The sequence below is a fragment of the Cavia porcellus genome, unplaced genomic scaffold (assembly GCF_034190915.1).
Source record: "Cavia porcellus strain 051 isolate PalLab524CR breed Dunkin Hartley unplaced genomic scaffold, mCavPor4.1 scaffold_14, whole genome shotgun sequence".
NCBI classification, from domain to species: Eukaryota; Metazoa; Chordata; class Mammalia; order Rodentia; family Caviidae; genus Cavia; species Cavia porcellus.
In genome coordinates this window covers 45694064-45712520 of record NW_026947497.1, presented here as the reverse complement: position 1 = coordinate 45712520, position 18457 = coordinate 45694064, and the positions used below count along the sequence as shown (strand labels likewise).

Sequence of the window (18457 nt, the reverse complement as noted above, 5' to 3'; positions counted from 1 at the left end):
CCAGCAGAGCTCTATTCTGTGTCTATAGCAATTGATGACTTTTCCCATAGCTTGTTATGCTGTTTCCAGACTTCTCTCTCATTATGGATTTACTTTTTTTAACTATCTGTATTACTCATGTTAATTATATGCTCTACCGTCATCATTGTCTGTTATTTCATTTATACTGCTTTCTTTACCCTTTTATAATAATAAAAATAACATTCAGAACTCAGTTACTTTTTTACTCTTTTATAATATAGGCATTTAGAATTTAGTGAATTTCCATTGTTTGATATTTTGTTTGTTACCTTTATTAAAAATTATTTTTAAAGAAAAATGAAGATTAGTGGAAAGGCATGTTAAATGAGGTTCCTTTCTATATAAATTAACATGAGATTTTTTTTCCCTGATGCTGGCTGTTAAACTCTCAAGGAATATATATGGTTATATATATATATGGTTATATCCTCTCAAGGAATATATATGGTTAATATCAGTTTTTCAATCACTATACACTGTTCTGGACAAAATATTTTAGGGGGTAGATTTACCTTTTCAATTGGTTAATAAAACAAAGTAGAATAAATCAAAGAAACTATGAAACAATTCTTGTCTATATTAATTACCTATAGGCACATGAAAATGTGCACTATAGGCACATGAAAATTTAAGAATTTTTAAAAATATTACAGTGCTACAGGATTTGATAGTTGGACAGGTGATTTTTTTAAAACATATTTTATTTGCTTTACCTTATAGATGAAAAGAAAGTTGGACCATGGTTCTGAGGTCCGCTCCTTTTCTTTGGGAAAGAAACCGTGCAAGGTCTCAGAATATACAAGGTAATATTAAATGTAATAATTGATTCTCTCATGGTTCTCATGCTTTTAGATTTGATGATTCTGGAAGCACTGCTTTATGTTTGTTCTCATAGGATAACTTACCAATATTGTTGATTGTACTAAAAATTGAGTAGTTATCACTTTAAATAGGAAGAAGCCACTACCACTGTAGTTTATATTTTGTACAAGTGTATTCAAGACACAAGCAAAAGTTCTCTTGTGAACAAAATTTAAAATCATGATTTTAAGGAATTCCATAAAGTAAACCAGAGAATATGAGCAAATGTGTCTTGTTACTATAGCAACAGCTCTAGTAGGGTGGCTATTATATGCAAAATTGAAGATAAATTGATTAGTAGTGAAATAAACCTCACAATTACTAATTCAATCTTGTTTCATGAAATTAGTGTGTTAGAAATTCCCTTTTATTGGCTTCCTAGATCTTATGCTTTCAACACGTACATTTCTGCACCAGTAGAATAGTTTCCATAACAACTAAATACAATTGTAGTCTTGTTTCCTGCTTCAGTCCATCATTTTTGGATTTTGCATCAGTATGAAACTTTCCCCACTCTCACACTAATTAGGCTAAGTTAGGCACAATATCTGTAGCCTAGCCAATTAAAAATGGCTTTGCGCGTCACTTGGAATGCTGCATTTTAAAATTTAAATGACAAAAGTGTCTTAAGAGCTCTCTTTTGGTCTTTTTTTATTTTTTGTTTTTTGTAGAGTGGATACCTTAAATAACTAAATGAAAGCAGTAGAAACTATCATGTTTATGATAGTTCTTTTTCTCAAAGTTTTTTGATTTAGAATTATTCTATAAAATGTAGATTAACTTTCTCAGACATCAGGCTTTTGAGAACTGAACATTGTTACGATTCATCTCTTTTGAAAAAGAGAAACAGTTCATTTTGTTTCATTCCACTGTGGATAATATTTCTTTCAAGTGTTCTTTTATAAAATTTAGAAATTGTAATAATCAGGTAATTTTATATGCAAAAAACTGGAGAGCTGACACAAAAGAGAAAAATAAAGCTATCTTTTGGCTAGATAGGAACTGCTTTTCTGTGTAATATTTCTCTCATTAACTGTTCCCTTCTTGATTCCTTGACAAATTTCACCATGTTTTGGCTCTTCCACCAGAGGGTGTGGGGAGATAGAGAGACAAGTAAAACTGTTCTCTTCATTTTACCTTTTCTTTCTAGCCTTGATAGAGTATTCTTGGATGAGAAAGCAGAGATCAATGATAACTGTTAATGCTACTTTTTAAATACATAAATTTCAGTCAAAACATATTATTTTGGTCTTTATTAATATGGCTCATATCAAGAATTAAATTGTTTAGTTTTTAAGGCAGCTTATAAAAATCGGTAAATTTTTATTACAAAACATGTTCTGGTAAAATTTGTCTTTAGTTGCTCACTTTTTATATTGAGAAAACAATTGCCTATTCATGTATAATTTTACTAAAGCAAAATTTGACTTAATGGCATATTTATTTCCATCTTTTTGGAGGCTTTGTCAGTTACTAATGTATATATTTAATATTTTTGTGATTTTTTGACAGTTTGACATCATATAGGATGAAACTGATTTTACATTTTTTCCTAGAAAATTTTAAGTTGTAAGCACACATCATATTTATTTTTCAAGCAAGAGAAAATTGAACTTACCTTTGAATTTGAAAGAAACAATAAATTGTTGATTGTTAATGATTATCTCAAATACAAAAATGTTAAAAGATTGGAAGGGAACAGATATGAAGATTTTTCTATAGAATATAGTGATTGAGTTACATTTTTAAACAAAAACTGGGGTACATAGGATAGAAAAATTAGGAGAAGTTGCTTCATTAGTGCATTTATTAGAGCATGATACTCAATTATTGTGATATAATTGTATATGTTCTTGGAATTTATACCAACTTTACATCATAAATAGTGAATTGAGGGTTATTTTACAAATGTAATTCTAACTGCATCTTTTTTTGTAGTGTCTAAAAATGCTCAATATTTACCTGTTTAAATAATTTATCTTGTTTAAATAGTAAATTAGAAAGTAAAGTTTAAAACATTTATGCCAGTTAAAACTGTGTTTCTCTTAATAGTTACTTTGAGGTATATTAGACAATTTTAGAACTAGATCGTATAGTCTTACTCCATTTTATAGGCTGCAAAATTTTAAGTTCAGATTTGTTTAATGTTTAATTTTTTTTAAAGTTTAAATTATTTTAACTATGTTTAGATCTCATTTAATTTTGCCTAGAGGTTCTTGATACCTATTTTAAATAACATTTCTAATTGAGAATCTTTATATGATCTCGTTTTCTTTAATTTTGCCTATAAGTTCTTGATATCTATTTTGAATAACCACATTTTAATCAAGACTCATTCCTGTCAGATACTTAGATTTATAAATAGCAATAAAATATTAGGGAACAAGGTAAATATTTTTGCTGTAAGGTAAATTTAAGGGATTAGTGACCAGTAATACCCAAAACATTTCATTGTACTGTTTTTAAAAAATCATCAATAATCTCACACTTCTTTTTATAAAGAAGATTTAAATTTTTATTTAATTATGTCACTGAAGACCATCGGAGTGAGGCCTGTATGTTCTAAGGAAACATCTGGTTTTTTTAAAATACAGGTTTTAGGGGCATGCTGAGCATATGCTTTACCACAGTGGTATACCCCAGCACTAAGGAATTATTTTTATATTATTCGTATGTATCATGGCTTGCAGTTTTGCCATAGAGATGCTGTCATTTGGTTGCACTTAGCATTGCTGAGATAATAACAGGTGGTAATGTAGGAGGGAGGAAACTTACTCTAAGAATAGCAAAGTAGTTTTTATGCACCCTTCCTCTCTGGGAATAAGCAGTTAAAGGAATAAGTGGATTCATGTTTGAAATATGCTAGGTCATCGTCCTCATCATTCTTCTTCTTAAGTCAGAGTTCATTGTTGTTAACATCTGTCTGTGCTTCTGCTCTTGCTTTTTGTTTTGGTAGTACCACTGGGCTTGTACCATGTTCAGCAACACCAACAACTTTCGGGGACCTAAGAGCAGCCAATGGCCAAGGGCAGCAACGACGCCGGATTACATCTGTCCAGCCACCTACAGGCCTCCAGGAATGGCTGAAAATGTTTCAGGTGACTTATGTAAATGTGCTACTTGAAGTGCTTTGCTTAATTGCTGCAAAAAAGAAGGGAGTATTTGGCCACAAGAAAGAATGAAGCAGTTCCATGCTGCACCGTAAATGAACCTTTGAAAGCATTATGCTAAGTGAAAGAATCAAGTCCCCATATTCATTTTGTTTATTTGTATGAAATGGGCAGAATAGGCAAATCGATAGAGACAAAAGGTAGTTTAGTGGTCGCCAAGCAGAGAAAGCGTGGGCGGATTGGGAGTGACCGCAAGAAAGGGTAGGGTCTTACGGGAGGCGAAAGTAGTGCTGGGAACTGATAGAGTGTACGCTTCCACCTGATGACCTTGTGTAGCTCAACAAAGTAGCTGTTAAAAACGAGGGAGCTCAGTTTGCAGTGCAATAATTAAAGTCTAGCGTGTATTTTATATAAGATACATGTGCATTTTCCACTGCTTATTAAATAAGGCCTTCTTTTTCTCATTTCTCAACTGTGGAAGATACTCGTTTTCTAAACTGCATTGATGTAAATTAGGCATTTAAGATTAATTTAAGAATGCCTCTAGACACTAGAGTAACTTACCCTTTACTGCTGCCCGAGTAGAGTTAATGCAGTTTCTTATCGTGGCCATATTTGTATATTGCTCGCATTCCAAGTACTGGATTTTCTAGTGTTTAAATTCTTTCAACATACACTGGAGAGATTGTTTGCAACCAGACATTAACTTACATAAATTATATAAATTAATGTGATATTAAATTGACTTATCTCTACACTCTGAGATAATGCATATAAATCCAATGTTTAACAAAATAGTGGACATGGATTAAGCACTCAATTATTCTTTATAAAAAATAAAAATTATATCAAATGGAGATACCTAATATTAACTTTTATCCTCGTGTAAAATGAATATATTTTACTACTTCTGACTGTTTGATTGAATATGTAATAAATGCTTAAAGAAATAATAGTTGAAAATGATACTTATTTGACTTGATTTGGTATTTCATATTTTTTAAAGATGTTACCTTATGTAAGTTCTAATATTATAGATAGACAAAAGCAAAATAAATGGCTTTTTTCTTCTGTAGCTAGAAAACTCAGTTGAATCTATGTTGCTTTTAAATGGAATTTTAAGCTTTCTACCCTTCAGGTGATTTTAGAAACACTGGAATAGTTGGGTGCGCGGGTATAATCGAAACTTAAGAGCGTGAGATGAGACAAAATGTCTCAGGACGTTTTTGAGGGGTTACAGCGGTGGAGAGGAGGTGGGATGCCGCCGTCATCTGTCTAATGGAGAGGCAGTGTTAGCAGCCTTCAGTGGTAAATTACCCAGCCCAAAATGTCAGTAGTATTGAGGTTAAGAATCTCAGGGTTAGAGAAATCAAAGCCTTATTTTATTGTTTTAAAGTATTATGAAGCACAGCAATCACAAAGCTTTTCATAAGTTTTTATAGTCATTTGTTGGCTTATCTTTTCCCCAGGGACTGTTCCTGTCCTTTTTCTCCCCTCCCTCTTCATTCTGTCGCCTCATGTTCATGCTATTCTTTTTTTTTTTTTTTTTTTTTTTACAATTTTTAGTTAATTCTTATGCAGGAGCTCAGAATCGTAAAGTTTATATTTTGCCTCATCTTTGTAAAAGAAGTTTATCCATCAATAAGAGCTGAAAAAACTCAGACGTTTACATAGTCTTATATGAGTATCACCGATTTTCATCGTCCCTGCTGCAGAGGGTTCAGACCGTGGGCATGTACTGCATGTGGCATTGTGTGGATGCGTGAGCAGCATAGCCCTTGAGAATGGTGTGGAACCAATTTCTCACAATTTTTGTTTGTAATAAAATACAAACATGACTGAAAATTGCACTTTAGTAACAGTTTTTATCATCCTGGTAGCCTTCATCATGCTTATTTTATTGTATTAAAAGGTTTATTTCTTATCAAGAGGTAGTTCAGAGTAAGGTTATTTATGTGAGAGGGCCTGGTTCTTCCTCAGTGTTTTAAAATACTGAATTATTTTTTGTATGCGTTTAGGGAATTAGCCAATTTTAAGGGAAGTCTAATACTGACTGGCTGTTGGAGGCGTTTGTGCTTTATAGTGAGCATTTTAAAGAGTTTTTTATACAGTGTTTGCTTGTTCAGCTAGCTCATAGCTTCCTTAATTGATCAAATGTTACTCTTTACTGTATTTCATAAAATCTGAGGCATCCCAGTTTCAGATATGTTATATGAAAAAATACAAAAACCTTATTTTTTTAAATCACTGAAACTCAGTAAATTAAAGAATAGTAAGCCAGCTTTGTCTTGTCAAAGCATTTGATTACTTTTTGCACGTGAGAAGTAAGGTGTAATGAAGGAAGCTTGTGCCTGGTTTACAGGAATAACATGAAATCATGCCTGCAGGTAGAGGACTAGGTGGCTTTTTTTAGATAAGTAGTCTGAAGCAAACAGATCTATAGCATTGAAAGGTCCGTGGGACAGATAGATGAGGGCCTTAATCTTTTGACTATTGTGTCTGCCTCTGACACCCTCAAGATCCTTTTGTTGTATGCTGCCCTGCCTTTTTAGGGTTTTGCAGAATAACTAGAAATTAATCACTCGCCTAAAAGCTTATAATGCTTTAATGCATAACTTGCAGACAGTAAAGCATAACTTATAATTTCATACTAAAGCAGGGGAGTCCTGAATAGACCTATGAGGTGAGGTGGAAGGGTAACTGCACTGACGTGGCATCTGCAGACCTGCTGTGGGGGCACTCGGGGTGACTTCTGTGGCATGACCAGCAGAATGGGAGAGCTCCTCTCCTTACTGTCCTGCTGCTTCTGAGGAAGTGATACAGCATTGTTCTGATCCAGCTCCACTTGTTCTGATGCAGTGCTCTGTTCTTGATTTGTAAATTGAATGAGAACAAATGATACACCATTTTGAATCAAACAAAATTGAGACAAAATGCTACAGCGAAATAGAAGTGAAAATTACAGTAAAAAACAAAAACCAAATTTTGTAACATTTGAATTCCCCATAGCCAATGATGTAAGTAAAAGTAGAAACAAACTAATTCTTGATTTCTTCAGAAAGTAAAACCTAAATCATAATCTCTGAGTTAGCTTTTGTCATTAGCTGGCTTTAACAATTAGAACTGACCCACAGTTCAGTTAGGTTGGATAGCATGCTACAGTACTGGAGAACCAGGTTCTTTCCCACGTGAAATTCAGGCAAGGTACTAGCCAATGATGTAAAATACTATGTATAATTGAACCCTAAGAGTGCCCAGACTAGTGGACCCCAACTTCTGGTTGAGTCACCCACATCAATGCTGGATGATTTAAGAAATAGAAGAAAATGTCCTCAGCCACATCTGTACCACTGAGCCAGACCTTTAGATGGTGGGTCTTCTGCAGGTTTTGTATCCCTTGACAACCATCTGGGAGTCATCTGGGCGGAGCCCTTCATTATGTAGGTGGGCTCTCTGAGCCTCAGACTACTTATAAGACTGGATATGGTTCCACAATCTGCAGTGAGGTCACTGGTGAAGCCGTCTACGGATCCTTTCTCCTGTTCTTCACTGCCTGTCTGCTTGAATTGAAATAAAATTCCACTTTCATGAGGAATTTCCAGATCTGTACGTGGAATTTTGCGCACAAATGAAATTTGCACTTCTTAATCTTTTCTGAATCTGGAATGTTTTTCCTATTCCTATATGTTCCCATGTGGCAATCATGAAAAGCCAAAAGAAATGCTTTTTCCTATTCAAGGTCAACTAGTCTGCAGACGGAAGTAAGGTAATAATAATCAGAGTTCATCTACCAGTGTCCTTTTCCGGATAAAGGAACTAAGGCCTGTGAGGTTACATTGTAGCCTTAATTACAGTATCTCCTCTAAAACTGAGTTCAGCGCTCTCTCCACTGTTCCTTATTAAAGGGTACTATAGTTTGTTGTTCTTTTTATTTTATTATACTCATTCGAGGTTTTCAGTTTCCTTACTGATCAGTCTCATATGTATACAAAATGTGAAACTGCTCTTGGAGCCAGACTGAGCAAACAAGTCCTAGTGATGTCATTCAATATAAAGAATGGAAACCAAGGAATTTTGAGATAAAATTACTATAGTGAAGTCCAGACTTTTGAAGTTTATTCATTTAGTGCACAGATATTTTTAAGTACCTCCTCTGTGCTAGGATTTAACTTTGAGTCTATGACACAGTAATAGATAAAACAGACAAAAACTGTTTTGGCATAGAACTTATGTTCTAGACAGAAATGAGTAGATTGGAGTTAGAACTGGTTTGCAGCTTTTAAAAGGTTCAGTTCTTGCCCAGAGCAGGAAAGGTTGTCCATACAGAGAAGGGAGGAAGCAAGCCTGTGGGTGTCTCGGGTGGAACATGCCAGCTACCCAGCACACGAGAAGGCTGTGACTCACAGAATGCCTGGAGAGTTTGAGGCCCAGAAAGAATGTATGTGGCAGAGGAGACTAAATAAGAGGGGAAGTAATAGGGAACTTAGGATCTTGTGGGCCAACCCAAAAACTTTGGTTTTTATTTGTCTAAAATGGGAAGTCACTGGAAGGTTTTAGGCAGAAGAGTGATTTCTCACAGTCACCAAGTACAGTGTGGAAAACAGAACAGGAGGTCAAAGGTAGGAAGCTGGGAGACCTGTTAGGAATAATCTAGGTGACCCACACTGATACGGTATCCAAAACCAGTGTAGTAATGTTCAGGTTGTGAATGTGTTTTGAAACTGGAGGCCATAGAATTGGTTAGAGTCAGACCTATCTGATAGTGAGAAAAGAGTCAGAGATGACTTAGAATTTGGGGCTTGGACATTAAATACAACATGTTGCTTTATTTGCTTGTTACTGAAGTGAGGAAGACTGGAAGTGGGTATCGGGAGAGAGCATCATGGACTTTATACTGCGTCCACTACATACCCAGGGGCAGGTGTTGAGGAAGGAGTTCAATGCACAGGTCTGAAGTTCAGGGAAGAGGTCCAGGCTGCAGGAAGGAAGCTATCTGAATGGCCAAGACCTTTGTTGAGCTCACCAAGAGATGTGATTTTAAGCAATTAGACTGTTGAATCTGTGTGGTCCATGGAAGCTGTCTTATTTATATACAGTTAGAACAGTATCACTTTAAAGTAATAGAAACAGCTTACCAGACAGTCATCTCTTTTCATAAACTTTGTCTTAAATATGTAGAAATTTGTGACACAGTTTCAAGCATCTACTCAAGGTCTGAATTAATATTTATCTTCTAGTTTATTTTTCTATTTTATCTCCCTATCTAAAAGATTTGATGAAAAGATACTTCGCATCTATTATCATTTATATATTGTTCATTGTAATGTTTTTCAAAATTTTTAAAAAGCAGTAATTAATTGAAAAAACATGAAACGTACAATTTAACATCTTATACTAGAAATACAAAATCTATTCATGTAAGTAATAATGAAAAAAAAATCCAAAATCCAAAAATATTCCAAAAAGTATTTTAGACCAGATGTTCATATATATGGAGATAAAGAGGTTTATACTAAAATTATTCTATCAAATGCCTTAATTAAAGCTGCATTTTGAGTCAGCATAGTTGTCCATCACTCAAAATGGACCTGTTCTTACAGTAATAGTTTCCACAAATACGATGTAGATGGAGAGGAAGACCATATTATGAAAACCCACCTCATTCTGTGAGGGACATAAATAAATCAGTGAGCAACATACTGTTGATACTAACTAAAGTGGAGATTGATCAGATTATCAAATAGGTAAGTTTAAACCAGTGGTTTTTTTTCTTTTAGTTTTTATTTTTATTAGTACATGTATATAGTACATAGTTGAGCCAGTATTTGAAGTTATATGAGGCAAAAATATAATGAAATACTTTTGATTGATCATGTATGTACATACACGTACTTAGGAGCATTTTATTTGTAAATCCTCATTCTGACTAAAGAATGCAAAGTGAGTACTCAAGATGAATGTTCTCAGTGTATGTATATGTAGTAGTAAGAGGAAAGGACCCAAATTTATTGGAGCCTATGATTCTTGCATTAGTGGTAAGTTGAATGTATGTTATAGGAATACTGTTGAAAATGTTTTGTAGTAGCACCATAACTCATAGTTTATGATACGAGAGAAGAGGTGAAGTTCACTGGAGATTCTAACAAGGTAGATACTTTCAAAAATACTTTAAACTATTTTGAATATATTTTACATGGGCCCAAGCAACTGTTTGTTTTTTGACCAAGAAATAGAATTGTCAAAGTTCAGATTTTTCGAGCTCCAAACCTCACCTGTTTATTCTCTGTTCATTCATTTCCAAAGGGATGCAATAATTCACAAAAGTATATAAATCAGCTTGGATTTACAGAAACAAAAGCTTGTTCAAAGACTTTTTTTTTCTCTTATCATGAGGCTCTTTACATGTTTTGTATGATTGTTGTGAAACCTCAACATTTTAAATTATTCATATGACTTCTAAGTTTTTCCTTTTTAGAATCCTAGCTTTTTTGTGTGCAGGTGTTCCTCGCTGCAAATGAAAAGAGATTTTTAAAGTAATCCCTAAGTGTTGTTATATTTTTGAAGTATAATTATGTATTTTTTGCATTTCTGTAATTCAGCACTTTATTTTTTACTCTTATTTAGTCTTCGCTTATATTCTAATTTTACTACCAAGTCAGGTACTGTCTTTCATTGGCTATTTTTAAATCTGAAATTATTTTGGTGAAACAGCTGTTTCCGCATGTAGAAGGCCCTTGTCCGCCATGCACAGTCTGGGCCTTAGTCTTTCTGTGAATGAGGCTGCTGATCTCCTGACACTTAGGTAGATGACTTACAAAAACCATCAAATTTTACTGTACCCACTTGAAATAGTCATCACATTCTCTATTTACAATACTCAGTAATCCAAACTGTTGTTTCTGGAATAAAATTTTGGCATCTCAAACAGCTATTACAATAATGTGCAAACTTTTTTTCAGTCAAAATTACGATATTTTGAAAAGCTTTTGTAAAATAGAGGTAGTTAATAAACGATGAGAAGGCACCATCACTGCAATGACTTCTGTAGAAAATGTCACCGTATTCAGTCACTTTTTATAAGACTCTTGCCTTGTTGGAATATGATTGTTGTCTATGGGTGTGGTTTTTTTTTTTTTAATATGAATTTAGCATTTGGGACCTCTGTTAAAATGGTAATAATTTTGAATTCCTCTTTGATAGAGCTGGAGTGGACCAGAAAAATTGCTTGCTTTAGATGAACTCATTGATAGTTGTGAACCAACACAAGTAAAACATATGATGCAAGTGATAGAACCTCAGTTTCAAAGAGACTTCATTTCCCTGCTCCCTAAAGAGGTAAGGATCACAAGTTGGGTGGGATTACGGTGTACAACTCAACAGCTACCACTGTCCATTATCATGCTAATCATGCTATCCAGTGTTTTCAGTTTCACACTTGTAATTAGTAGTAAAGAAGACTTAAACAATTACTTAATAATGTGATTGTCAAATTAAAGTATGCTGAGGGACTAAGTTGCTTCTTTCTAGAACTATTATTAAATTGATAATATACAATAGAGTAACTTTTTGAGTTTGATTCATTAGATTGTTTCTTCACAAAGATTTTAGGTTCAATTTTGACCTGATGGGAAAATTTGAATTGGTTCTGGCCCAGTTTGGTTTGCCCTGAATCATGGAAAGAATTAAATGGGTGAACCAAGGCACCACAGTACTTACAGCACGTGGCTTCCATGTACCAGAGCAGCACAGAGTACCGTGCATGTGTCTTTTCTGCTGATTACCTTCCTCTTCCATCTGTTAAACATGTAGGCTCCCATGCTGATTTCATTCTTATGGCACTTCTGGACATACCTATACTCATTTTTAAATTTTTAAGGAAACCGATAATTATAAAAATAAAGCATAGTTCAGATGTAATGCTCTTACTGATATAGACTTCCTAGTTTTATTTTGTTGGCAAACAGGAGTACTATAACATTAAATAATCAGTTTCTCCATGATTTATATTTTCACAAGTGGTTACTAATCATATTAATAACTAAAAAATTACATATAATAAATATGGTCCTAAAGCTTGAAATGCAAAAAGAAGTAAATTTTTTTTTTTCAGATAATCATTCTAAATATTCTAATGGCATTAAAGATGGTCCCAATTATAATTTCATGTTAGATATGAGTAAAATAGCTTTATAATTAGTGTATGAAACTAAGCATTACTTCAGGGAAAAGCAAACAATTTTTTAAATAATCTTTTTTCTGAAATGATTTTTTTAAGGCTGCTTTTAAAAAGCTATATATATATTCATTCTTGCTAGCTGTTTCTGAAATGGAACTCTGAATAAATTTGGCTTATGAAAAATGATAGAAGCTCTCTTTCCTTCCAGAAGAGAATTAATAATAGGAAATACTTTTATATTTCACTGAAAGTGAATTTATCCACTTTTGATAGTTTGAGATATCTGATAGTTTGATACATTTTTATACCTTCCCTGATTTTATTTATATAAATCTAATATGTTATATATATTAGATATATATATATATATATGTATATTAGATAGCTATATCTCCTAATTTTAGAAAGTAAGGTTTTTGTTAAATGTACTTTCTTAGTAGTCTAGTTTAGCTCTAGGAATGGTGGGGTTTTTTCATATTGTTTTGTTTTGCTGTATTTTAATTTTGTAATAATGTTTTAGCTCACAAAAAAATAGGGTTTAAAATCAGTAGAATTTGAAAATATTATAGAGTCTTAAGAACTGAGCACAAATTGTCAATAATGTGGATGAATCCACTAAAAATTCTCTTAGGTGTTTTTTAAAAATCTTGCCGGGGGGGGGGGGGGATGAAGCCAAATTAGAAAATGGGAGAGAACCCTGCCTCAGAATATCACCTATGTTGTTTTTTTGTTTACAAATACTAGAAAAAGTTCCCGAATTTGAAAAATATTTTATATGTGAACAAATAATACTATGAATGTAACTCCTCAAGTAAATTAGCACTTTGATCAAAAATTCAGTTTGATCATTACTTAAAACCACATTACGTTCATGTCTGGAGATTGACCTAAGAGTATTTTTTTTTTTATATAATTCCTTTGAGCAGATCTCAGAGCTCTTTACTGACATCTACTTAGTAAACTCAAAAACCATGATAACGTTTGCACTAGTCTCATGTGACAAACATAACTAGCACATTGCTTATTCTGAGAGTAAACATCAGGAGGCTCCTAGTGAGAAGGCTGGGTTATAACACAGGGCTAGCTAACATTGTGGTTGTTGTTGTTGTTGACTGAGTCCACTGAAGTATGACAATCCTGGAGAAGTGCTGGCTATTTTTAAAGAACAATATTGGATCTCTGTCTCCTTTAGAAGGAGCTTGTCCTTCTTTGCTTGTTATAGCAAAGTACTATAGAATTTAAAAAAAAAAAAAAAAAGATAGTTATTTCTCACAGTTCTGGAAGCTAGGAAGTTTGAGGTCAGGGCCTGTTTCCAGTTTGTAGATTTTTATTGACTTGTGTCCTCAACTGATATGGCAGAAAGAAGGCATGAGAATTCTCGGGTCCCTTTTATAGGGAACCAGTCTCATTCCTAAGGACTGCATTCTCATGAGCTAATCAACCCCAAAGGCCCCACTTCCCAAAGTTTCAGAGTTAGAATTTTATCAGTTTTAGGGAACACAGACTTCCAGTCCCATTTCAGAGCCCTGCAAGACCAGACCTGCTTTCCTTTGAGGGACTGATGTACTTTGCTGTAATGCATAAGTAGAATCATGTGATGAGTTGCTCTTCCCTTTCCATTTGGCAGATTAGTTAAAAAAAATCACACCATTGTTGCCAGAATTTGTGTACTTCTTTTTCCCTTTGCTGATATGGTTTTTCCTTGTTCCACCCCCCCATCCCCCACTCCCCATTTTCTGTTTGATGGAAGTAAATAGGTACTGTATAGGCCCACTAATAAGCCGAAGTTCATGGTCAAGAGACTTTCGTGCCTGATAGGAAAGTGTGCTGTTAGCTGTGGAGCTCTGCTTTAACTTTCCTTAGGACCTGACCATCGCTTTACATTTCTCTTAAATGCATGCAGACACTGGACTTGAGGATCTCTTAATTTCTTGTTAATGGAGGAAATCTTAACCTGTTGCTTTGAAATCTAAAGTGAAGTTCTAGACTTGTTATGTCATAGTCTTTGAATTACCTGATTCTTGCTACTTTAGTCAGATAATGAAAGCAAAGAATAGAATTTTTCATATGACCATTATAAATCTTTCTTTCTTTCTTTTTTTTTTTTGAGACAGTTTCTTGCTGTGTGGTTCAGGCTGGCCTGGAACTGTCTTCATAGCGCAGGCTGGCCTCGAACTCACGGTAACCCCCTTGCCTCAGCCTCCTGAGTGTTAGGATTACAGGCATGTGCCACCACATCTAGCCATTATAAGGATCTTGGGCATTAGTTAGCATCTGTTGTGTAAATATCTTTGTGCCTGGTAACATTTGTGTTAGATTACAGTTTTCACAAGGTTGGTAATATGGTGATATCACATTACTGTTACACTGAACTAATAAGCAAACTTGCCTAGCTTTTGATTGATTGATATTTTCAAAATTAAGTAGCTATGGAATACCCATTAAAAAATCTATTGAGTGCATATACACATACATTTATGTCTTATAGAATATGCCTTTTTATTGTAAATGATTATGAAGTTATGATACTGAATGTGCTTCTCTGATAGAAACAGTTATTTCATGAAAAGTTTCTCATTCATCAATAGTAGTGTTAAAGTAAAGTGAATATTGGCGAGGTGATACTTTGTACATGGAAAGTACTCAATAAATAGGAGGTTAATGGTGAACTGTACATATGTGGAGTCACTGGGAAGAAGTAATTTATATAATTGTTCAACTTCAAAAAACCATGCAAGTTGTACTTTCACTCCCTATGTGATCATTGGCCCTTCATATGATAATTTGATTTATTCTTTGTCATTTAGTTTATGAAAACTGGACTTAATTGCTCTATTTACATACATTTTTATTGTTATATCATAATTTGATTTTATATGTATCAGTTTGTTATTCTACTTCTTTCCTTTCCCGTTCTTAACTGGAGTTGACTATGCACAGTGAGAAATATGATGGTTTGTAAATATTACAAACAAAGTTTTTAAATCAGTGGTGTGGTGAAGAGCTGCCTCAAATATGTAAGTCTTTTTGGCCCCTCAAGAAAATCTCTATAAGCACCATAAAGTAATTAGAACCCAATTAATTGTCTATGTCTGTGGAGAGGTTTAATAATTGTCTTGGATGTTAAGTGTATAAATGTTTCCAAAGTTTATCATTGTGGAAACACTTTGATGGGATGAAGATCTACTTATCTAACAAGTGATCTGAAATTATACCATGCAGAACCTGTAAAAACCCTATTTCTTATCAGTCAGGCTGGGGCAAGCAACTAGTGAAATTATATTATACAAAGGAGGAAAAACAAATAAAGTACAAAATAAAATGTGTTGATACTCAGAACAAAGGCAAAGGTAGAGACATAATTAATAGTATTCCTTCAAGATGCAGAAATATTGATGTTCAAAAAAACCGTAAGGCATTTGTTTGTAATGTCTATTTGTAAATATTGAATGTACTACCTTTCATAAATTTAGATGTTATAATGTAGAATTATATTTATATGTAAGTATCTTATACCGAGAATAATTACTTCTTCAGGTTTTTTTAAAATAAGGGTGTACCATGCATTTTTTTCTTTCCCATAGCTGGCACTTTACGTGCTTTCATTTCTGGAACCCAAAGATCTGCTACAAGCAGCTCAGACATGTCGATACTGGAGAATTTTGGCTGAAGACAACCTTCTCTGGAGAGAGAAATGTAAAGAAGAGGGTAAGGTTCAAACTCGCATGGAGAGCATGCCGCTACTCTGGAAAAGCAGTGTAATTCTGAAAATAGGTGCACAGAATCAGAGTAGATTGTATGTGCAAGTGAAATAATGGTGAATAGGTGGAAAGGGGGAACTTCAGCAGCTTGTCAAAGATTGGGTCTTCATTTACATTCACCTGCTTGGATCCAGTAGCTAAAGAGTCAAGATGAAGACAATTTAAAGGAAACAAAAAAGGTATATTATCAGATATTAAATGTTATGTTCATTTTTGACGGAAATATTTATTGAACACCTGCTATGAGCCGAACTTAGGTTTGATTTGGTTTTGATTTGGTGAGACAGTCTCACTATATAGTGCCAGCTCAACTTGAACTCACTGTGGAGCCCAAGCTGGCCTCAGACTCTGGATCCTTTTGCTTCCGTTTCCTGAGTACTGAGACCACAGGCATGTGCCACAATGTCCAGCTGACTTTCTTAACCATAGTGATGTTCTGCCATTGTCTTCCTACTGTGGAGCTTCTGCTCCTAAAAAATTTTGTTTTAAGATCTTCTTTCTTGTATAGGAATAGGCATCATCAATATTAAGTGTTTTTTTCCAGCAAACATATATAAAATAATCATTTTGGCAAAAAAAAATACATAAAAATACTGGTTACCTCTAAGAAGCAAGATTTCTCTAAACGAATCACAGGGCTGCAGGTACCCAGTGGATGATCCTGCCCTTGGTATCAGGAGGTCGGGTGGGGAACACTGATGGCCAGTTCTGGCTACTGAAACTTTCAGGTGAAGATCTAGCGTCCTTGGTTTCTCATTTGCTTTCGCCAGACTTCCTGCCTGGGTTAGCCCCTGACCCTTCCTTCTCCAGTGTCCGTGTAAAGTAGGATCAATCATCTGTGTCACCTCTCTCGTGGAGTCATTTTCTAATGGTTTTTTGAAAATTGTAGTAACAAAATTTATTAGTGAAACAATTTTAAGTGTATAGTTCAGGAAATTAACACATTCACATTTTGTGCTCTAGTCACCAGCAGTTGCCTCTTGAAGTGTTTCCTCTTTCCTAGCTGGAAGTCCATGAGTGTTTTATATTAACTCCCCAATCTTCCTTCCCCTAGGACCTGGCAACCACTTTCTATTCCTGTCAGTTGGACTGGTCTAGGTAGCTCAGATAAGTAAAGTCATACAGTGTTTGCCCCTTTGAGACTGTTTCATTTCCCTTAACATATTGACTGGACGGTTTGTCCATGTCATGGTGGTTGTCAGGATTTCCTCTCTTAAGGAAAACTTCCTCCATGACGGAGTGTTACCACACCAGTGTGCACTTGGATTGCTTCTGCCTTTTGGCTGTTGTGAAGCGTACTGCTATGAGCACAAGTGCACAGTTACCTATCCAAGTCTCTTTCCTTTATACTTTTGGGGCTGTGATAAGAAGTGGATCGCTCGATCATAAGTGAAATCTATGTTTAATTTTCCAGTGGACCCAGCATACTGTTTTTCCCACACTATTTTACATTCATTTCACTATTTTACATTTACTCAAGCAGTGCACAAACAATCCAATTTCTGCACATCCTCACCAACATCTCCTGGAATCATTTTTAGAAAGAAATGAAGTAATAAATACAAAAATGTGCCATACAGAATCCCATTTCACAGGATTGTTACATTTCTTAGTAACAGTATCAGAAATTGGACTGTGTCCTGTATCTTACTGGTTTTAAGCATAGAGGGAGATGAAATATGTTTTTAAATGTATAATCTTTATTATTGATAAAGGGAATTATTCTCTTGAATTCTTTGATACTTCAGGGATTGATGAACCATTGCACATCAAGAGAAGAAAAGTAATAAAGCCAGGTTTCATACACAGTCCATGGAAAAGTGCATACATCAGGCAGCACAGAATCGATACAAACTGGAGGCGAGGAGAACTCAAATCTCCGAAGGTAACTGAGCGCTTATGATGTAACAGAAGCCATGAGTCAGTGGTCTTACCTAATGCAGTGCTTCACTTCTTGGCAAGCAGTGTAGCTCCATACCTATCTTCAGTGGAACGGAAACTGCATTAAAGTAACAAAATATAACTGATACTACTTTAGTATTAAATTTTGTAATCTGACAATTTACTTGAAGGAAAAATGAAATGACTTATATACATCTTTGATGCTTTCACCTTGTGCCTTGTATCCTTTCTAAGAATTTAGAGCTCCCTCTTGATCACATTGCCTGAACATGATTTTTTTTTTTTTTTTTGAGGGGTTTAGGTGACTTCTGTGTTTTATTTTTATAAATTGACACATAAACTTGATTTTCTTTCTTACAACCTTTCAAGTATACAAAGAATGGTAAAAATGCTTGAAATTCTTAGATGTTAGTTTTATAACAGAAAAACAATTTGAGGAGACGATATGTATATATTGTGGCAGATTTTTTCATTTAAGTTCATCTTTGTAATTAGGTGTTTTGTTCTTGTCTGTTAAAAGTTCTCATGTATATATGACACGTTACTTTGTTTAAATGTAAAATAGATGATTATAAAATATACTTGCTTTTGAGCCATCTTTATGAGATCTTGACTTAGTAAAATTT

The 18457-nt window shown here is 34.4% G+C and overlaps 1 protein-coding gene across 5 annotated transcripts in view; it reads left to right on the top strand.

The window, feature by feature from the left end:
- Nucleotides 1-18457, top strand: part of Fbxw7 (F-box and WD repeat domain containing 7) — a 160279-nt gene that overhangs the window by 133180 nt on the left and 8642 nt on the right. For all 5 annotated transcript variants that reach the window (XM_013160326.3, XM_023560280.2, XM_003476930.5 and 2 more), the window contains 5 exons: nucleotides 742-824; nucleotides 3839-3980; nucleotides 11193-11327; nucleotides 15753-15876; nucleotides 17678-17814. In XM_013160326.3, the coding sequence (XP_013015780.1) occupies nucleotides 742-824; nucleotides 3839-3980; nucleotides 11193-11327; nucleotides 15753-15876; nucleotides 17678-17814 (621 nt within the window). The remainder of the gene's footprint in view (nucleotides 1-741; nucleotides 825-3838; nucleotides 3981-11192; nucleotides 11328-15752; nucleotides 15877-17677; nucleotides 17815-18457) is intronic.